Below are 22,426 nucleotides of genomic sequence, written 5' to 3'. Positions count from 1 at the left end.
CATCTATTCTAAATCTGTTCCTTTCAGTCCTACAGTAAATTGTAGGAGATCAATGCACATTGATCCACATTGTGGTCTAAATACCTAATATTAATAATTCTGACTGATGGTTATGATGTATTCGCGAGCGGATTACTACAAAGGCTCCTCATGGCAATTCCTACAAGATCCACTTTAAATTCGAAATCATGTCCCTGTATACTTAACATTAATCTGCAGCCATGACCATAGTCATAACAGAGCATCAAACAGAGGATATTCGAGATACCGACCGTCCAAGATCCCCATTGGTCAAGGTCGTTAAAAAACCTTGAATTGTGCTATCCTGGAAACAAACATTTCTTTCCAGATCACTACGCATGTGTTCGTCTTTAATATTTTACTCTATAAAAATTATCAGGAATTATCTTATGTATGGTATAAAAAAAGTAAAATCACAAAAATACTGACCTCTGAGGAAAATTCAAAACGGAAAGTCCCTAATCAAATGTCAAAATCAAAAGCTCAAACACATCGAACAAATGGATAACAACTGTCATATTCCTGTCTTGGTAATTGGTACGATATTTATTAGTATACAGTTTAAATAATAGTTTTGCCACATATTAACACAAATAAATCTATCGAGGGAAGGGAGATTATAAAAACATAAAGAAAACATTTGTTCATTCGAGATAATCAAATTTAAAAATTAATAGAAAAAAAATATTAACGAGCAATTTTAAACAAAAGTGGATAAGTATTGTTTTCAACGGGAAAATGTTAAAATAAAATACAATTCATGGCCAATCGCATCCTTTATTCAATAATGCAACTTCCAACATTCATAGCCATTGTGTCTCAACTTTGAATAAACTAAAAAGTGACAGACAAATAAACTAAAACGTGACAGACAAATAAACTAAAAAGTGAGACAAATAAACTATTTCATGTGAAAGTTTGTGCAGAAAAGAACGCCTTCTATTTTAAATTTTGTTTCTCTTATGATTTGAAGGAAACGCATAATGCAATGTCCCGAATTGTTATGGACAAATTTGTACTTGCGGATTCGTAAAATTTTCAAAAAAATTCTCAGCACTGATTGAAATAAATATATAATTAAAGAAAATAAAGAACAGCTGATAATATGTTTTGGCTAACAATCTTTTTCTTTATATAGCGTTTTCAGAAGCAATAATCATAGAATGAATATTCCTTCAAAGACGAAGGAGACTTTTCTTCCTCGATTCTTTTATCTTTAGATATTGTCGGCCACCAATAATCAATTTAGATCTTGCCATGTGATACTGGTCTTGTCTATCGTTTTAGATTGAATGTTGAACTCTGTATTTATTTTATGTTGATGGTTTGGGGTTTTCATTTATATGCTCTATATATACAAACCAAAAATGTATAATGAAAAAATACAATTTTTCATATTTTTATTTAGATAAATTTAGAGGAATTAATACAAAATAAATAAAGTGTAAAACTATTCATAAACTCATCATAGATACCAGGATTAAAATTTCATATTTACGCCAGACGCGCGTTTCGTCTACAAAAGACTCACCAGTGACGCTCGAATCCAAAATGTTGAAAAGGCCAAATAAAGTATGAAGTTGAAGAGCATTCAATCCTATTTTTTTCAGATTGTTATATTGTTGTGCTGTACCAATATACCATGCAATGTCCGAGTTTAGGGCGAAAATTTAGCACTAACAAAGATATTCTATATGCCCCTGTCCTACCTAAGTATGGGGCCTGTATATGAGATGTGGTTGTTGTTTGGTGTTGTATATCATAATTGTTATTCGTTTATTGTTTGTAATTGTGTTGTTCTGCGGCACCTCTTTTCCTAGTAAGGAGGAGGGTTGTTATAATGTTGTGCTATACCTCACTACCTAATACACTGTCCAATTTTAGGGCAAAAATTTATCACTTACAGACACATTCTATATGCCCCTATCCTAAGTCTGGAGCCTGTAGATGAGATGTGGTTTTGTTTGATGTTACCTATCATATTTGTTATTCGTTAATTGTTTTATATTGTGTGTTCTATTGTTGTGCTGCTGCACCTCTTTTCCATGTAAGGAGGAGGTTTGGGAGACATCTAACTCGTTGAAACCCGTCTCATTCAGTTTTGCCTGGCCCAAGTCAGGAGCCTGTAATTCAGTGGTTGTCGTTTGTAGCTTTCTATCATATTTGTTTTTCGTTCATTATTTTTTTACATAAGTTAGACCGTCAGTTTTTTCATTTGAATCGTTTTGCATTTGTCATTTCTGGGCTTTTCATATTATGGCAATCATACCATATACCATTTGTAATACTGCAGGTTTTCTTTCAGATTTGTTTTAACGACATTGTCTTGTCTTTTAAATGTAAACTACTACTAAACGATAAAAAAAAATAATAAGAAAAAAATACATTTGACACATTTAAATTGTACAAAAAAGATAGAACAACGAATACAAAATAGTTGAAATAGTGTGTGTGACTAAATAGCTTAAACTGCTAAACAACGGTTTTTACTATTTTATGTTCACATATTTTCTTGACGATGAATCATTTTTGTTATTACGATTATCCACCTCTTGCTTTGGCTGTTGTAAGTTTACATATCCAGGATTAGTATATGCGTTGGTGTCTTCATGTTCTGAATTACGGTAATGTACACTCGGGAAATAGCTAGTGCTTATATCATCGTAAAAATGTTCAACATCTTCGTGATCACCATTTTCTGTGATGTTTTTAGGCTGCTGATAGATTGCTTTGTTTTTAGGTTTCTCATTTGTTGCTTTGTTCTTAGGCTGTTGATTGGTTGCTTTGGTTTTAGGCTGTTGATTGGTTGCTTTGTTTTTAGGCTGTTGATTGGTTGCTTTGGTTTTAGGCTGTTGATTGGTTGCTTTGTTTTTAGGCTTATGATTGGTTGCTTTGGTTTTAGGCCGTTGATTGATTGCTTTGTTTTTAGGCTTCTCATTTGTTGCTTTGTTCTTAGGCTTATGATTGGTTGCTTTGGTTTTAGGCCGTTGATTGATTGCTTTGTTTTTAGGCTGCTGAACAATTGCTTTGTTTTTAGGCTGCTCATTTATAGCTTTGATTTTAGGCTGCTCTTTTATAGCTTTGATTTTAGGCTGCTCTTGTATAGCTTTGTTTTTAGTCTGCTTATTTGTTGCTTTGTTTTTAGCCTGTTCATTTATTGCTTTGTTTTTATGCTGCTCATTTATTGCTTTGTTTATAGGCTGCTCATTTATTGCTTTGTTTTGCTGTCGTTTTTTTCTACAGCAAAACCAGCACGTGGCTATACATATTAAGAACAGTGCTGCTCCACCAACAGAAACTGCAAACACTAAATAATCCTTTTTTTCTGCAAAAGTGAAGCGAATTATTACAAACACTCGGATAATGCTAAACAATGTACAAAAATACCGAACTTCAAAACGAAAAGTCTATAAACAAATAGAAAAATCAAAATTTCAAACACATCAAACGAATGGATAACAACTGTCATATTCCTGACTTGTTATAGGCTTTTTATGTAGAAAATGATAGAATATACTGGTTTTTATAGCAAGCTATTTCTCTCACTTGCATGGCAGTCACTTACAATTTCATTATATTGAGAACAATGTGTGAACAAGTGATAGACATAATATGTGAAATATCTACATTCTTACTTTGATACTTAGGATATATAGATATAGGAAGATGTGGTGTGAGTGCCAATGAGACAACTCTCCATATATGCATTTAATTGAGTACTGTTTGTTTTTTGTTGTGATCGCTTCAAAGAGGGAACGATCACCCCTAGTTTTTGGTGGGGTTCGTGTTTTTTATTCTTTAGTTTTCTATGTTGTGTCATGTGTACTATTGTTTGTCTGTTTGTCTTTTTCATTTTTAGCCATGGCGTTGTCAGTTTATTTTCGATTTATGAGTTTGACTGTCCCTCTGGTATCTTTCGTCCACATTTTCGTGGTGGATTTTTTTAACGTTATAATTCATTTCCACCTTTTGTGAGTTTGTCTTACTACTTTTGAGTGGATTTGAATTAAACTGATATCCTGTTTTCGACAATCGTGATATTTTATTATAATAATAGTTATTATCATACCATATGCATTCACAAGATCAATCTACACCGCCCCCGAATATATCTATTAAATAGGAGTTTTCAAACTAATTTAAATAAATGCAAAAGTAGTATACTGCTGATCGAAATTCATTAATCGATTGAGAAAAAACCCAAATCAGGTTACAAACTAAAACTGATGGAAACGCCAATATAAATTTAAACGTGTGCGGAGGAAGATGTCTACATTTGAATACCATATCCTTTGATCTGATAACCGGCTGTAATTTAAGTTCATCATCTTTAAATCAATCATTGTGATATGGTACTATTTTGTTTTTCGATGACTTCGACATATTATCTCTTCGAATTGTCACTACTTTAGGTGTAAACTTTATTATGTCGCTTTAAACATTACTTGATTTGATCAATTTTGTGATACTTATCCCCAGGATATTTAATTGCTTGCAACCTGCAATTTCGTTTTATTCTATTTACATTTATTCTGTTTACCTTTTGGTTGTAAAACGACATATTCTGTAATACATCCAATAGTGTTGCATATTATTATTCCATACACTCCATAATCTGACAGCTGGTCAGCCTTTAAAACTGAAGTAAATTTGAATCTCAAATCCTCCACCTTTATCAGTTCCCATTGATTGCTGGTTCTGTTTACCCATGTGACGTTTGGTTTTGGATTAGATATAACAGATAACTGCACAATCCATTCTTGTCCAAGTTCAGTATGTGTTTCGTTCGGAGCAATAAGAAGTTTTTTAGGCTTGCCTTTAAAATCAAGTTATTTCAATATTAGATTATTAACTATAACAGTTGTTTTTACTTCTAACAATTGCCGCTTGAAACAATTAAATAATTGACATAAAGAGACAAACACGCGTTAGATAATCCTAGTCCTGTTAAGGAGAGAAACTCAGGTGCGCTGGAATAAAGTAACACAGTTAATAATCCACTTATGGTACACTTAAAACATCGGAGATAAGAAATCAATTGCACAGATATACATATGTTAAATGCTTTGAAAGAGAGAAAGGATAATAAAAACTTACACAATATAGTTAGTTGCACTGTCCTATGAGAACTCATACCAATACCATTGCTTGCTACTAATGTATAGTTTCCCGAGTTCTCACATGACATGCGAGGTAGTCCTAGTCTGTAATAACCTGATTCCCCCATTCTAGAGCACTGTGCAGCTATTTGTGTATAAAGGTTTGAACTGATCATTCGTATGCTGGATGTAGGATTGCTCTGGATGTATACTAGAAAATTGAACTTGCCTTCCGGGAAGGTATATCTCCATGACATTGTAAAGTTAGTGTCAAATCGTATATAATCAGAGAAAGTCGGAGAATCTGACAAAAAAAAATAAGTCATAGTTTGAAAATCGTCTAATTTGTTGCTGAAATAAGTATTTTACATTTGTTTTAAAAACATTTAACATAATCATAGAAATAAACAGTCACAAAAAATCGAACTCCAAGTCGAATAAGAAAGGGGGAAGTCTTTAGATTAAGAAACGTGGCCGGATAAAACCTAAAGCAAGATATAGCTTTGTCTCTTCTATTTTGGTCCTACTGATTTTGATGTGCATACAAACTGTTTAGTTATTTTCACAAATTGGCATGCGTTTCCGTTGTCTAACTGTTTCTGAAAGATAAACTTATAACAGTTACTTTTGCATAATGTTTTACTCACAGAGAACGTTTATAGTAATATCTTTCACTTTAGTTTTTGTGGTTACTTCCGTGTGATTGGCGTGGCATCTATACAGTCCACCGTTTACTCGTTTCACTTTGTTGAATTTAAGGTTACTCCATAGATAAGCTTTCTGCCATTTTGTGTATGTCCAAGAAAAGTTGCAACCTGGATAGCACTTTGCTGAACACACAAGGGAGAGTCGGTCATGTTCAGTAACATTGTAAACATTGCCTGTAGGAGATATCTGAACGTCTTCCGGTCCATCTGTAAATAAAGCATAACATAAAACGCTAAATAATAAATGGTAGGTACTATAATATTTGTTGTGTTGTTGCCACCCTGTTTATAATTAAATGTTGAAATTAAGGAAAGAGGGATGAATGTAGATAACTCATTAAGAATACCATTTAAAAGTAGGATCAGTGCCTTAATTGATATTCGTCATCTTGCCAGTTTTTGCAGGGTCTGCACGATTAGGGGAAACATCAGCTTCTTTTTGCGAAACAAAAAAATGACACATATTATTGATGATTTAAATGCAAATTCAGTACATATACAGTTATCAACGGTACCAGTATTATAATTTAGTATACTAGTTTCGTTAGCAGCGAGTCTGCACAAGATTCATCATAGATGCTAGACACAAAGAAGGAAGGAGGCCAAACTGAATTACGAAGGACTTTTTGTATTCTGTTCACTGGAGATTCTGATGGTTCTGTCAAAACATTTTTTTTCATAAGAAGTTGGTATCTTTTTATTCATATTCTTCCTCTTTTAATCTTTTTATATCAATTATAGACAATCATGGTACATTTTCAAGACAGTGCGTGTGATAACACTTGTGTTTATTATTCTGATTACAGATACAAAACAGGAAGAGGTACTCTAGTTTAATTTTCAACACACTTCCATAAGTACCAATATAAAATAAGTAGATGTGATATAATTGCCAATGAGACAACTATCCATAAAAGATCAAAGGAAGTGGTTGTCAAGTGTATCTGCTTGTCCTTCAATAATAAGGAAACATTTAACTGTATTGTTTTATCAATGCAACATATCAATAAAGTAAAAACTTTTGCAATAATAAAAAATATTATCAGAATGGGGAAGAAGGTTTTGGTTTGATGAAAAATATTCAAGCCTTATTAGATGTCCTAGAGACATATTTAGAATAATAAGTTGCCCATTATACTAGTTATTTTGTATCATTGAATTGTGATAAGGGCATATCCTTAGGTACAATCGTTTTTTTTTTTTAAATTATTCTCTTCTATACTTCGAATGGTCACACTCCTGACTTGTACAAGGACCATTCGTTTGATGTGTTTAAGCTTTTGATTTTGCCATTTGATTAGGGTCTTTCCTTTTTGAATTTTCCTCGGAGTTCATGATTTTTGTGATTTTACTTTTTTGGGCACAAATATATCCAATAAAAAAGGGTATATTAAGCTAGCTTTATGCTTAAAATCTACGACCAAACTTTAAGATATGTAAATATTTAATGCATGTGCAGTGCGCATTTGCATTTATTAAGCATTGAAAAATTATCTATGTTATATATTGTGATATAGTTACCTAAAAACTAACATTCGTATACTAATTAAAACTCACAATGTGGATCCAATGTCAGCTCGTTACTGAAATTCGATTTTACGCCATTGCGATTGGTTGATTGGCAAGATACTTTCCTTCCTTTATCAGAAAGAGTGACATCTAAAAAATTATATCGAGAGTGTTTATCTCCGTAGAAATAAGTATAACTGTTGTTACGTTCGTTAACTAAATTGCATTTAAAATGTACTCGCTCGCCAACAAACGGATATTTGTCAAAAGATATCTTTGGTTTCAACAGTCGACCTGTAAACATAAAAAATAATTGCTATTTATTATTAGCCTTTACAACTTTTTTATGTCGATTTAAAATTCGAAATATTCGAAATATAAAAAAAAAACAAAAAAACAAAAATGATCTCATAACTCATTTTAATCTATTGATGCTAATCATAATGGAATTGTTTAAACCAGGTTTAATCCCCCATTGTCTTCATAAAAAACTAGGTTTAATCCCCAATTGTCTTCATAAAAAATGCCTGTGCCAATTCAATGATTTGACAGTTGTTATCCATCTGTTTGATGTGTTTGAGATTTTGGTTTAGCCATGTAATTACGGAATTTCTGTTTTGAATTTTCTTCGGAGTTCAGTTTTTTTGTAAGTATACTTTTTGAGAATTGTTATCATGATGTTGTCCTGTTCTCTATTTCATTTTCTTTTGATGTCAGCACACAATTTATTCGTTATAAAAACCAATTATAATACCTGAACCCCTCTCAGAAACAACTTGTTATTTGATCAGTCCATGATTAACATGCTCATAGACATCACAAGTCTTCCTTTTTTTCATGTTTAAACCATTTTTCTTCAATTCAAATGAAATGTCTTTTTTATAACACTCACAGTGGTACATTTGTAATTACAAATTTAGTGCTGTTATTTAAAGAAACAGACACAAAAAAAACCCAACCCAAAACATAAAGAAATTAAATCTACACAACCAGAAATTTTATATCAAAAATGTAAACACCGACATAATCTAAAACACAGACCATGAGGGAAATAGTATACCCAGGTTTTAAAAGGAGAAATAGTCTTGAGATGAGAAATACCATATAATGAGCTGACAGTCTTTTAACGATGTTTAAAACTTGTAGATGTAAGAGATAAATAATCACAAATGAGGATCTCGTATAAGCTTCAAGTTCTCATCAGCGCAGTGGTTAGTATATCAGAACCGACATAATTTGTGACACACTTTTATAAACCTGTCTGTTTATAGCTTTTTAAATTATAATGAAAATAAGGTTTCAACTCACTCAGGTAAAGTTAAACTTTGAAGAATTTGTTCATATAGGTCTGAAACAGTTCCTGTTCGTTAACATCATCATGATCTTTGAATTTTAAATATTTGGCTTCAATCGTTCCTGATGAAAGTAAACTCCAAAAGGGTATCGGATTTATCATTTTATGATGTCAATTAGACTTGTTTTTTAATGTCCAATTAGTATCTAGCGACTCTTTTTTTTGTAAATATTGATTTATTAATTTTAAATATGTAGAAACATTTCTCTCTTTAATTAGTTTCTATTTGCTTGGTTTACTGTATGTCTGCATCTTGAAACGTAACAATTGTGCTTTGATTACAATAATAGTGGGTTACAATTGAAAATTTCCAAATGTAGAGACAGTCTAACGTTAGTTTTCTTGTGCTCCTTGCATCTTCAAACCCTTGTCTCTAAATTCCGTTTTTAATTGTCAATTTTTTTAATGACTTGTGCTCTTACTTTTATGCAATGTTTTGTCAATAGCAGCAATATATTTTCAAAAATCAAATTTTAAAGAGTATGGTTTTTAAATACGAGGTTGCAAAAATTTACCCACCTGATACAAATGATAGAATCAGTAGAAATCCATTGATACCAATAAAAATTACTTTCATGATGTTCATATCGTCTCATGTGATTTTTTTGTTTTGTTTTTTGTTTGCTTTTACTTTACATAAAGCTAAAAACTGTTTTCCGAAGCAGGAAGTATATAATAAGTGGTTTCGTGTCGTTTCTTTCCTACCATTTGTTTTCAATGTAATTAGGTGGATCCTCCCCTTTACAAACCACTTGTTTGAACGAGAACTGGTTTCCGTTTTTTTATCTTTATTTTAATTTTTAAGTCCCTATATATTGAAATTTGGACGAAAATAAACAACATGCTGAAGCACCTTTTTTATAAGTGGTCCTCAACTGTAGAATATAAAAAAAGAAGATGTGGTATGATTGCCAATGAGACAACTAACTACAAGACCAAAATGACACAGAAATTAACAACTATATGTCTCCATACGGCCTTCAACAATGAGCAAAGCCCATACCGTTTAGTCAGCTATAAAAGGCGTCGGAAATGACAATGTAAAACAATTCAAACGAGAAAACTAACGGCCTAATTTATATAAAAAAATGAACGAAAAATAAAGAAACCTTTTTGAGAAATATTTAAAATATAAATCGCGAAAGGCAAACCATTCGTAACTACACATCAGAGGTAGTTGTTTGTTTATGGTGTTCATAAAAAAGTGTTTCTCGTTTCTCGTTATTTTATATAGATTAGGCAGTCGGTTTTCCTGGTTGAAAAATTTCATTCGATTTATTATGGGCCCTTTATAGCTTACCTTTCGATGTGTGCCAAGGCTCTGTGTTTAAGGTCGAACTTTGATCCATAATGGTTTCCTTTTTACAAAATGTCACTTTGATGGAGTGTTGTCCCATTGGTATTCATGCCACATCTTTCTATATCTATAAAATGACGATGACTTTTATTGAAAAAAAGGACAAAGACTAAATAAACAAATATCCTTTTGATACAAAAAAACTTCTATGAACTGTATAAACTAATGTTCACATTCTTTTAAGCTGAAATGACAATTTTAATTCAAATATAACGTCAACAGTTGAATACAGTCTGTCGAAAATATTAACTGACTCGATAAGAAAGTTTCCTGAAAAACATATGTTATCGCTAACTGATTGGTTTTACGATCGGAAAATGATGCAGAATAATGGGATCTATGTTGTGTTTATCTGTGTTCTTGTTTTTCGTGTTTTCTTATGTGCCTTTTTTATATAGTGTCTACATTCCAGTTTTTTCTGCATCTAAATAATCATTTGTTGGTTACACGGAGTCTTGGCTCACACCTAACAGCAAGCTATAAAGGGCACAAAGCATGACTTGTGTAAATACATTCAAACAAAAACAAAACTCTAATCTATATAAAAAGACGAGAAACGAAAAACAGTCATGAGCCACATCAACAAATGACAACCACTTAACATCAGGTTCCTGTCTAAGGACAGGTGCAAATACATGCAGTTGTTTTAACGTTTTAATAGGTACAGCCTTCCCCCTTACTTGAACGATTTATGTAAAATCACAACATAGAAAGACACACTGTACAATATCAATTGAAATGACATATTAACAAAAATAAGTGAACATACACTGGACAAATAAATTTAATCTTTGACGCAGTATAAATTTATCAGTTTTTGTTTCTCGCAAATTGTTGTCTACATGATATAGTTATATGCGACTGTCATACAAGTAAGTTGTATAGCTAGCTATAACACCATTGATTTGCCCGAACCATGCCAGGAATATTCGTATTTCATTCGATTGAGGTGTTTGAGCTTTTATGTTTCCCATGTAATGAAGGCTATTTATTACGTTTTGAATTTTCCTTGGAGTTTTACCATAATTTAGAGGATAAGTTTACTACGGTTTTCAATAAAGTTCATCCGGACGGTTTTTTTTTTAATCTAAATTTAAGAAAACCATAACAGCTAAGATATCAACAAATTCGAATTAATTGATAAATAATTCAACTATGTCCAGTTTGATGAGCGAAAGCTAAAATTGGAAATGTCAGCTTATTCCTAAACGGTTATGTGTACTAGTTAAGAAAAAAATGGACGCCACAATAAACTCCGAAAAGAACAAACACTAACAACATATAAGACTAACAAGATCTAGAGATTCCTTGCTTGGAACAGGCCTTTAGATATTGCGAGGTTTAACATGTTTTAAATTTGTGTAGTATAAGAGAGATAAAACATGCCAAATTTAAAAGTCGAAGGTAAACAGAATACGCCGTGGCAATAAAGAAAAAAGACCAAGCAACACCAAACAGTATACAAAACCAACACAGAAAACTAAAACCCTAAAACCTGAACAACAAGAACCCTATCCAAATCCATAGGTGATCTCAGAGTTCTCCAGTAGTAAGTAAGAGTTCATAAAAGAGGGACGAAAGATACCAGAGGAACAGCCAAACTCATAGATCGAAAACAAACTGACCACGCCATCGCTAAAAATGAAAAAGACAGACAGACAAATAATAGTACACATGACACAACATAGAAAATCAAAGACTGAGCAACACGAACCCCACCAAAAACTGGGGGTGATCTCATGTGCTTCGGAAGGGTGAGCAGATCCTGTTCCACATGTGGCACTTGTCGTGTTACTCATTTTATTACAAACCCGGTAAATAGTCTAATTCGGTAGGTCACATTCATAAAAATCGAAGGGGATTGTAGTTTTAAAAGACGTAAAGAACGTATCCGATATCATCTGCGAAATGGTTATTCCATACGGTCGACCAACTCGTGATGGCGGCCGTAAAATTTACGAAGGGATGATTTCAACTTCATTATTTGAAACTCTTGGTGTAATGGCTTTCTTGTGAGCAGCAACTTTCTATCAAGGAAATCATGATAGGAACGTGTTCTATATAACTGTAGTCGATTGCTATTCTATTTATGGAATGTACGATGTCATTCGGATTTCAAATTAATGAAATGATGTCATTATATGTGTAGGATGAATGGGTTGTCAAACTCAAAGATCGAAAATAATCTGACAACGTAATGGCTAACAAAGAAAAAGACAAACAGACAAATAATAGTACAGAAAACACACCATATAAAACTAAAGACTTAGCAACACGAACCCCACCAAAAACTTGGGGTGATCTCAGTAGCCCCGAAAAGGTAAGCAGATCCTGCTCGCCATGTGGTACCTGTCATGTTGCTCATGTTATTACAAACCAGTTTAATAGTCTAACTCGGTAGGTCACATTCGTAAATGTAAATCAATGTAATACAAAAAGGAATATGAATAAAAGTGAGCACAGAGTTGGTGTTTACAAGCTAGGCATGCATCACGTCACCAGAGGTACAATCAAACTCATAGATCAAAAACACACTGACAAATAGTTATCAAAGGTACCAGGCTTATAATTTAATACGCCGATGAGCGTTTTCTCATCAGTGATGCTCAGATCAAAAAGAGATAAAGCTAAACAAGTACAAAGTTGAAGAGCATTGAGGACCAAGAATTCCAAAAAATTATGCCAAATATGGCTAAGGTTATTTAATCCTGGGATAAGAAAATCCTTAGTATTTTGAAAAATTCATACTCATGTTAACATGACATTTATAAAAAGTACAACATAATTGATATTCATGTAAACACCGAAGTGTTGATTACTGGGCTGGTGATACCCTCGGACAAAGCCATGGCTAAAATAAAACGACAAACAGACAAATGATAGTACACAGGAAACAACATAAAAATAAAGACTAAGTAGCAATACGAACCCCAGAAAAAGCTGGGAGTGATCTTAGACGCTCCAAAACGTAAAGCCATTATCCAGGAAATTATGTATCAGGATTATTCTTAGTCACTGTTTAAAAAAAAATTATTTGGATATATTCAAATTGACAGATTGTGTTGCCTTTTTTTCATTATATATTACAAAAAAAGTGGGATAATATGAAAGACTGCAAATATATGCTTACTCAAATATCTAATAACAAGCATAACTAAACATTCAAAGACTTTTGTACTTCATTCACAGCAAATACCTCTTTATCATACAAAATAACTATACAAAATATAATATCACTGGATCAATTATGAAATACAAAATAACGAATAAATTTACAGTAAATAACTTACACATGATATATTTATATTGATAATATATACATAAATACATACAAATGGTACAAAATATGGATAAGAGTAAGTCGGGAAGAGCTCGTTGGTTGTGTACGAGTTGTCTTGTACATAAAACTTCTTGATATCTATACAAAATCAGTTTTTACATAAAGAAAGATTGGTTACAACTCTGAACTGTTGATCGTTTTCCTTCCATTTTCTTCTTCTTTTATGTTTATGTTTGTCTTAAATTAGCATATTCCCCCTCGTCATGACAATTCTTGTCTTCCGTTCGTAAATTCTCGTATGAAGTTTGTTGTTCCTCAGAGTGGTTATTTACTTTTAATGTATTTTTATTTTCATATAACGGTTCGTCAGCTTCAAAACTGTGGCATCTTGGTTTTCTTTTGTATTCGACATTAGGTGCCACTTTGATGGTTCTATGACTTACATGCCTTTTCCTGTTACACAAAAAAATGGTAACTAAAATGAGTATAAAAAGCCCCGCAGCTATACCGGTTATAGGAACTATATAATCTAAAAGTCTGAAGCCATCTGGAAAAGAGTAAAGTTATAATTCATACATTCAATCACTGGAAAGTTAAAATCATATTATTTTTCTGGCGGTATTTGTTTTAATCGATCTTTCTGTCTAGTTTTTTTCAGTTTTTATGGACTTTCCCTTTTGTAACATTGGAATTCGTTTTTTTTTTTGTTATACATTTTTATTTTTGCAGGGAACTAAATTTACAACTGTTAAAGACTGGAAGATAACTATTCTTTCTTTCAGTTTATCGAAATGTTGAGAGAATCGTGGAAGCCGGCATAATAAAAAATGATATTGACCTAAACTTTCACTCCTATTGTAGTTTATGCAGTATCAACTGTTTTTCTTTCCACTTTATTTGTATCTGCTTCTGAGTTTTGAGATTGAAAGTATTTTTATAATGCTTTCAGATCCAAACGTGTGATACATAAACTTTATATAACATATTTCCTTCTACTATCAGGTAGACCTTTATGTTTACCAAACATATCAATGAATTACACATCAATAAATAGTTATCATAGATACCAGGATTATAATTTAGTACGCCAGACGCGCGTTTCGTCTACATAAGACTCATCAGTGACGCTCATATCAAAATATTTATAAAGCCAAACAAGTTCAAAGTTGAAGAGAGTAAAATTAGACCCAAAACAATATGTATGTGCCTGCAATTTAGTAGCTGTGCTGTAGAGTCAAATTTTGTTTTATTTTGAGGTTAGTTTTCTGGTTTGAATTCCTGGAAGAAGAAATGATTAACATTTGTCGTATTGGGGCATGTTACAGCTTACTATGCGGTATGAATTTTGCCCATTGTTGAATGCTGTACGATGACCTATAGTTGCTAACTTCTACGTGTTTGTCATGTGGTGGGCATTTGTCTCATAGGCAAACATCTTAAAATTGCACAAATTGGTTACCTGGATTGATCATTTGTTTCAAGTGAATAAATTTTATTATACAACAATTGTTGTTGCAGATCTGTACTCCATATGTGCCAAAGTCGGATAAATTCTCAGCTATTATAAATGACGTGTAGTTGAATTTCAAATTGTCCATCACTGTACGCTCCCATGTATAACTAGTTTCGTCGATCCACGTTATGTTTGGTCCCACATCAGATACAACAGAAATTTCTACGACCTCTTTCTTATTGAGTGTTGTGAATATTTCACCATTCAAAATTGCCACTTGTTTTGCTGGTCGACCTTCAGATACAACAAGACTTTGTTAAATTTTCCATACGTGCTATGAATATGGAGATAACAATAAATTGATCCTTTATTTGTTTTTGTCATCAACTTAAGCTTAAACATTGTGCATCCACTGAATCATATATCGGTACTTGCCTTTTAGTAAAAAAGTCCAACTTGACATTTATATAACTGAAAATACCCAATATACTGTAATATTAGGTTTAGCATGTGCTATGTACTTTTGAACATACACTAGTGCCATACAATAACTAAGTATGTAGGCAAGCACATATTCCTACATAATCAAGTGAGAGGTTCAGCTAGCTATAAAACCAGGTTTAATTTACAGCTTTCTACATAAGGAGGTGCCTGTGCCAAGTCAAGAGTATGACAGTTGTTTTACATTCGTTTTCTACATTTGAAAATGCCTGTACCAAGTCAGGAATATGACAGTTTTTGTCCATTCGTTTTTGATGCGTTTTGTTATTTGATTTTGCCATGTGATTATGGACTTTCCCAATTGATCTTCCTCTAAGTTCAGTATTTTTGTGATTTTACTTTTTATGTGTTTGAACTTACGGTTTTGCCATTTAATAAGGAATTTTCCATTTTGAATTTTTCTTGGCGTTGGGTATTTTTGTTGTTTTGTCCTGTATCAAGTCAGGAATATAGCCATTGTTATATTATAGTTCGTTACTGTTTGTGTTACATTTTAACGTTGTATTGTTTTTGTGTCCTTTGTTTCCTCTTATATTTGAGTATGAATTCACATTATTATAAGTACTTTTCTATCCCAAATTCATGTATTTAGTTTTGATGTTATATTTGTTTTATTTATTTTTCTCATCGGATTTCGTCTAATGCTTAGTTCGTTTCTGTGTGTCTTACCTTTTAATGTTGTGTCGTTGTTCTTCTCTTATATTTAATGCGTTTCCCTCAGTTTTAGTTTGTAACCCGGATTTGTTTTTTTCTATCGATTTATGAGTTTTGAACAGTAGTATATTACTGTTGCCTTTATTTGGTTTACTTTTTACTTTTACATGTACATACAAATAAAAACTAAACTCACATTGGACATTTATTATTCTGTCGATTCTTTGGAATCTTTGAGAGTCAGAGATATGATCAGCACGGCATCTATATTCTCCAGCATGTGATCGATTAACATGTTGTATTGTTAGAATGCTGCCTGTTCTATACTGTCTGAATATATCAGTGTTGTATTTCCATACAAAGATGCATTTAGGATAACATTTTGCCGAGCAGACAATTGAGACGGTTTCATCTTCTATAACATTGTAAACGCTACCTGTAGGTAATGTTGTGATGTCCTCAGGTCCATCTGTTGCACAAGTGTGAAAAACGTTAAAAATGTCAATCTATGAATAATTGGCACGATTAATATTAACTTTTGATATAAATCATAATTTTGGGATCATGATTTCCAGAAATTTACATCATCAATGCTTCTTTCTTTTTCCTGTACAGTATATCATGATTTTGCAATGGTTATACTTTTTTATTTTGTAAAAAAAAATATACTGAATTCCGAGGAAAACACATAATTTATTCAATAGTATATTACTTGTTTAAGAATAGCAATTCTTATCTTCTCTAAATGAAAGTCGTATTTTCCCTCCCGAAAACTTTAAATAAGTCCAATCATGAGTAAAATGAGCTTCTTAATTTATTTTCCTTACTTGAATGCTTTACCTGCAATGACGTGGTAGAATTTGTACTTTTGATTAGTTTTTTAGTTACAAGTTGGTTTTCCGTTATAGAATATCCTGTTCACAGATAATAGCGAATAAGTTCTCATCCCATCCCACCTTTCCAAATGTGGGCTACAAAATTACACTTATAACCGGGGTTGTACTACCATGAACAATACGACAGGTACCACATGTGGGGCGGAAGCATCTGAGATCTCCTGCATTTTTGGTGGGGATTGTTTTTTTTTATTTATATATATATAACTTATACCGTTTGTACCTGTTTGAATGTTTTTTCACTAGTCATTTTTGGGGCCCTTTATAGGTTTGGTTTTGGTATAAGTCCTGGCTCCGTGTTGCAAATCGTACTTTGACCTATAATGGTTTACTTTTATAAATTTAAACTTAGATAAAGAGCACTAGTTGTCTCCTTGGCACTCATACCACAGCGTCTTTTATCTATAAAGACGCGAAGGTGTTTCCATACTTTCGAAGTGTATTGAAATAAAGAGACACGTATACTAAGATATGAAGTCAAGAAGATGTCTCCTTACTTGCAGATTATATCAAGATTTAAAGTCAAAAGGGTGTTTCCATATTTTCTGAGTTTATAAATATATGAATGTTAAAAAGAAGATGTGGTATGTTTGCCAATGAGACAACTCTCCACAAGAACCAAATGACACAAACATTAAAAAATTGTTTCCATACTTTCCAAGTGTATCAAGATATGAAGACAAGGTGTTTCCATACTTTCAGAGTATATATTATAAAGATATGAAGACAAGAAGGTGTTTCCATACTTTCGGAGTATATCAAGTTCAGTAGATGAAACTTACCCATAACTTTTCTTCCGTATGCATTGTTAAATTATTGGAATTATTTTTATCAGTATTGTTTCATCTTATTTCTTATATAAACAATAGTTTTGAACTTCCTTTGAACAGGCGTTTTCTTCTTCTTTTTTTTCAAAAATACAATACTGTTATCTATAGGCATCCCTGATGAAACGGGAAAAGTGAATTTCCAACGGTAAAACTTTTCGGACAAAAATAGGATGTTTTCCTATTTTTATTATTTAATCCAGTGAACATATGTTATTGTTCAGAACATTAAAGAAAATTTTAAGATTTAGCAGCATGGTGAAAAATAAACAATATGCATAATAAAGACATGTATTTAAAAACTTTACTAGATTATGCTCCATATCAAAAAGCATTGGTATAAAGAATCCATGTCCTTTTCTACATCTTATATAGATAAGATTAAGTCAGGCATCTTTTTATATCAATTCTCTCATCTTCCAAATCAAACAGTTCTACTTTTGTCCAAAAAATCAAAACGGCCCATCTGGCCTTGAGTAATAGTTGATATCTCAAGATTTGGGAGCGATTTAAAACTTGACATTTTGTATATACAGTATTGTGTTTGTCCATTGATGAAGATTGTTGCCTTCTCATGAGATGATAACCTTTATAGATGTCTTGTTGTTATTTTTGTCGGTTGGTTTCTGTGTAGTTTACTTCAACAACACATCATATTTTTGTTCATATTAGGAAAATCCATAGAAGTTCAAGTCCTTTGAGGAATTGGAAACTTAGTTGTAAATATGTTTTTTCTGAAATACTTTTGGGTTTGAAAAGAAAATGTATGCGTATTTTACAAAATTTAAATGAATTAAGAAAATGGATAACAACGGCAAATATTTAAAATAAAATGCGTATACTCACAGTATGGATCAAGAGTAATGACGTTGCTGATGGGAGATAACTCTCCTATTTCATTTGACGCTTGGCAGGACACATTTTTGCCCTTTTCGGAATGGGTGATATCTAGGAAAGAGTCCATAGAGTGTCTATAGTTATAATTAAATTTATATCCAATTTTTTGCGATAAATTTGACGGAGTACCTATATATCTTGAATAACAATTAAACCGAATGCGCTCTCCAACAAAAGGTTTCTTGTCGTAAGTGAGAACTGGTTTCGACAGTGTGCCTGTAATGTAAAGATTTTGTCCTAAATATGCAATATAAGAACCAAATTATGTATACTGGTTACCAGATAACTCTCCACTCTTCACTAAATTTGATCATCTTAACCTCCGGTGATACGTCTTTAACTAATGTTGAAAATGACAGAATTGTAAAGAATGTATAGGAATTTATTAAAGAGTATAAAAGGTTTCTAATTGTGTAATATAGCACATTATAAAGTGCAAATACATGCGTATTATGTATAACCATTCACATCATCACACACCATCTTTTCCTCTTATAGATTTATGGGGATATGATTAGTTAATAGACTACACATGGTGACTATATAAATTTGATTTAGGGTGTCCTAAAAGATACATGGTTAGTTACTATATTGGGTAAGCATCCATATGGGGATAGTAAGGAGTAACTGCCCTTTCAAAACAAAAATGAAATCTAAAAGGTACAAACAGACGAACAAACTAATAATGAACGATTGAAATACACTCATAAAACAAATTTAAAGCTATCTTGTTGGTATTGTTGGTATTTGTTTTGTATAGACAAATGGAAGTAGGTTCTTAAATATGTTTAAACTAAGTATTGAAGACTGAATCCCTTTAATTGGTATGTCGCTAGTCTAAGTACCACATGCAAATGTAAAAGATAGTCGGTAAGATAAATTTGTTACACGGTATTCTAGGGACCTAATACGAGATATATTGGGTAAGTTACTTACCCAATATATCGCGTATTAGGTCTCTAACACACCATGTAACTAATAACATATATAATGTATTGTTTGTATGCATGCTTTGTAAATATTCTGTTGTTATAAATTGTTATGGGAGAAGACTATATAAGTTCGACTAACTTGCGTCTCATCCCTTTTGCATATTTAGGCAAATAAAATATGTTTAAACTAAAGATTTGGTTTTGTTTGTATGATAGGATATGATAAGATAATAATAAGTCAAAGAAAAAAAGACTGCATTATTGGAAATCGAAAAAAGACAAACAGCAAAAATATTAAATGAAAACTAACGAATATGAAGCGATTCCAGAAGCTTTTTAACAAAGGTTCCTAAATGATAAAGTCATCGCTTGATAGATTGATTTACTAACCAAGTGTTTAAGAAAATGAAATGTTAAAGGGGAAATAGCTGTCACATTCATAATCAACGATTTGACTCAAATTCTCATATTTGATTTATAACCATGTAAAACATTCATCCAAATTATAAAAAAGTCTAAAATAAACAATTTACAGGACATGGGCTAGATAGTATATAGCTTTGTTTCGTATGTATTTAAGTCCTGACACCCGAGTTGACATATGTTAATCGTCGATTTTATGAGTGATTTTTAAGTGTATCGAATCAGTCAATTAAATGTTTTGCATTTGTTTCACTTTCAATGTTGAGACTATGTTCCTTTGAATAACCAAAACCGCACAGATCATGCGTTAAACATATCTAGTTAAGGGGTTAAATTGAAGTTCACAAGAATACGGATTCAATGAGGTCGATTTATTTACTTGCAAGTGAATTATTCATCATGAATGTTTCTTCGCTTAATATGACAAAATTGAACCTTACTAGTGCTAAGAGAATTATTACTTCACTAATTCACTTTCATTAATGAGTGAAAAAAAAATTCATATAAAAAAGAAGATGTGGCATGATTGCCAATGAGACAACTATCCACAAAAGACCATAATGACACAGACATTAACAACTATAGGTCACCGTACGGCCTTCAACAATGAGCAAAGCCCATACCGCATAGTCAGCTATAATAGGCTCCGATAAGACAATGTAAAACAATTCAAACGAGAAAACTAACGGCCTTATTTATGTATAAAAATGAACGAAAAACAAATATGTAACACATAAACAAACGACAACCACTAAATTACAGGCTCCTGACTTGGGACAGGCACATACATAAATAATGTGGCGGGGTTAAACATGTAAGCGGGATCCCAACCCTCCCCCTAACCTGGGACAGTGGTATAACAGTACAACATAAGAACGTATAATTACTTTATTTTTTAATATAGTAGAGATGATTTCAGCTTTCCAATTGTGAACTTTCTATTCCTAAGTAGCAACATTCCAGCAGCACCTGCATACGGGGTATGTATCTCCCAACTGATACGATATTCCCGTGCTTGCATTTCCTATCATGATTTTCTTGATAGAGGGTTGCTGCTCACAAGGAAGCTATTAAACCAAGAGTTCCAAATGGTGAAGTTGAAATCATTCCTTCGTAAATTTTACGGACGCCATCACGAGTTGGTTGACCGTTATGGAATAACCGTTTCACAAATGATATCGGATATGTTCCTTACGTCGTAACTACAATCCCCTTCCCTTTCATGAATGTGACCTACCGAATTAGACTATTTACCGGATTTGATATCACATAAGCAACACGACGGGTGCCACATGTGGAGCAGGATCTGCTTATCCTTCCGGAGCACCTTAGATCACCCCTAGTTTTTGGTGGGGTTCGTGTTGCTTATTCTTTAGTTTTCTATGTTGTGTCGTGTGTGCTCTTGTTTATTTGTCCTTTTCATTTTTAGCCATGGCGTTGTCAGTTTGTTTTAGATTTATGAGTTTGACTGTCCCTTTGATATCTTTCGTCCCTCTTTTATGTGCCGACATGAGTTATCTTTGATATGGTAATATTTATAAATTAACTGTTTACTAGACTTTTAAATTTTTTTTAAAACTAAGGCTTTTCTACCTCAGGAATAGATTAACTTCGCTGTGTTTGGAAAATCTTTTCAATTCATACTTTATTGTCGAAATGCGCATCTGGTGGAAGAAAATTGGTACCGTTAATTTTATTATTACGGCTTTTTCACCTATTAGGAATCGAGCTTCACTGATGAGTATTTTGTAAAAGAAACGCGCATCTGGCGTAAATATAAAATAGAATATTGGTGTCTATGATGAGTTTATTATTAATATATGTCGCATATTGCCATAGATGTTCTCCGTCGTAGCCACTAGATCGTTCGTTACTTTTCCTCGAGAACACCCCCCCCCCCCCCCAGGTAGACTTATCTTTGCAACTTGATCGAATCAGGAAAACACAAAACAGAATATGAAAAAACTTCAACTCATGGCAATAACTTAACGCGATAACACCCATATAAGAGATGAAGAGATGACAAAAAACACATCAATAAACAAAGCAATAAATAAAATGCCGTGTGTTTGCAGTTATTGTCGGTTGATATTAATATACTGTTCCTCGGGTACATTTCATGCAGTAATATCATAAAGTTCAGAAAACACATATGAAATGCCAAGGAAATACTTAGTCTGTATATTTTGGTACAATTTACTTTTTGACTTTTGAAATGTTTACTTATGAGAGCAAATTTAACCTACTCCTGTAAATCGTTAATTCATTCTTTCAACTAATGTATTTCTGAACTAATACCGATGAATAATAGTACTGACATACCTGACACAGAGCCTACCATGAAACAACTCAGAGAATCCAGAATACAAACCACTGTCAACAAATAATTCATTTTCGACGGAACTTATCTACACATGTCTATTTCACTGATCAACAGATAATGAGGAAGTTGAAGTATTGAAGTATTTTTAATGTAACACCACTTGTTAGAACACTTCACTTTGGACCTTTGTTTC

General features: G+C 32.5%; 2 protein-coding genes across 3 annotated transcripts; both read right to left on the bottom strand.

The window, feature by feature from the left end:
- Positions 1-2,403: 2,403 nt before the first annotated feature.
- Positions 2,404-9,382, bottom strand: LOC139524873 (uncharacterized). The gene is made up of 6 exons (XM_071320003.1): positions 9,210-9,382; positions 7,385-7,630; positions 5,768-6,034; positions 5,119-5,424; positions 4,562-4,837; positions 2,404-3,346 (listed from the first exon to the last, which is right to left on the bottom strand). Exons 1-6 carry the CDS (start codon positions 9,274-9,276, stop codon positions 2,511-2,513), a joined length of 1,998 nt encoding a protein of 665 aa, XP_071176104.1. The 5' UTR covers positions 9,277-9,382; the 3' UTR covers positions 2,404-2,510.
- Positions 9,383-13,202: 3,820 nt separating this feature from the next.
- Positions 13,203-22,364, bottom strand: LOC139524872 (uncharacterized). 2 transcript variants are annotated; one of them, XM_071320000.1, is made up of 5 exons: positions 22,233-22,364; positions 18,505-18,771; positions 16,132-16,404; positions 14,787-15,074; positions 13,203-13,874 (listed from the first exon to the last, which is right to left on the bottom strand). In XM_071320000.1, the coding sequence occupies exons 1-5, from the start codon at positions 22,300-22,302 to the stop codon at positions 13,555-13,557; spliced, it is 1,218 nt and encodes a 405-aa protein (XP_071176101.1). In that variant the 5' UTR covers positions 22,303-22,364; the 3' UTR covers positions 13,203-13,554. The 2 variants fall into 2 exon arrangements, with proteins under 2 accessions (XP_071176101.1, XP_071176102.1); XM_071320001.1 differs by having other exon boundaries at positions 18,505-18,895; positions 22,233-22,361.
- Between the last annotated feature and the right edge of the window lie 62 nt (positions 22,365-22,426).

This window comes from Mytilus edulis, chromosome 5 (assembly GCF_963676685.1).
Source record: "Mytilus edulis chromosome 5, xbMytEdul2.2, whole genome shotgun sequence".
In the NCBI taxonomy this organism is placed as follows: Eukaryota; Metazoa; Mollusca; class Bivalvia; order Mytilida; family Mytilidae; genus Mytilus; species Mytilus edulis.
This window is presented reverse-complemented; position numbering and strand designations above follow the sequence as displayed.

Excerpts from the sequence above, each read along its gene's own strand:
- LOC139524872 (XM_071320000.1), bottom strand. The coding sequence starts at position 22,302 with ATGAATTATTTGTTGACAGTGGTTTGTATTCTGGATTCTCTGAGTTGT. Across the intron at positions 18,772-22,232 it reads CATGGTAGGCTCTGTGTCAG|GCACACTGTCGAAACCAGTT; the intron begins GTATGTCAGTAC and ends TTTACATTACAG. Across the intron at positions 15,075-16,131 it reads CAGAATAATAAATGTCCAAT|GTCGACCAGCAAAACAAGTG; the intron begins GTGAGTTTAGTT and ends TTGTATCTGAAG.
- LOC139524873 (XM_071320003.1), bottom strand. The coding sequence starts at position 9,276 with ATGAACATCATGAAAGTAATTTTTATTGGTATCAATGGATTTCTACTG. Across the intron at positions 6,035-7,384 it reads GCTGACATTGGATCCACATT|ATGGACCGGAAGACGTTCAG; the intron begins GTGAGTTTTAAT and ends CTTTATTTACAG. Across the intron at positions 5,425-5,767 it reads TATTACTATAAACGTTCTCT|ATTCTCCGACTTTCTCTGAT; the intron begins GTGAGTAAAACA and ends TTTTTTTGTCAG.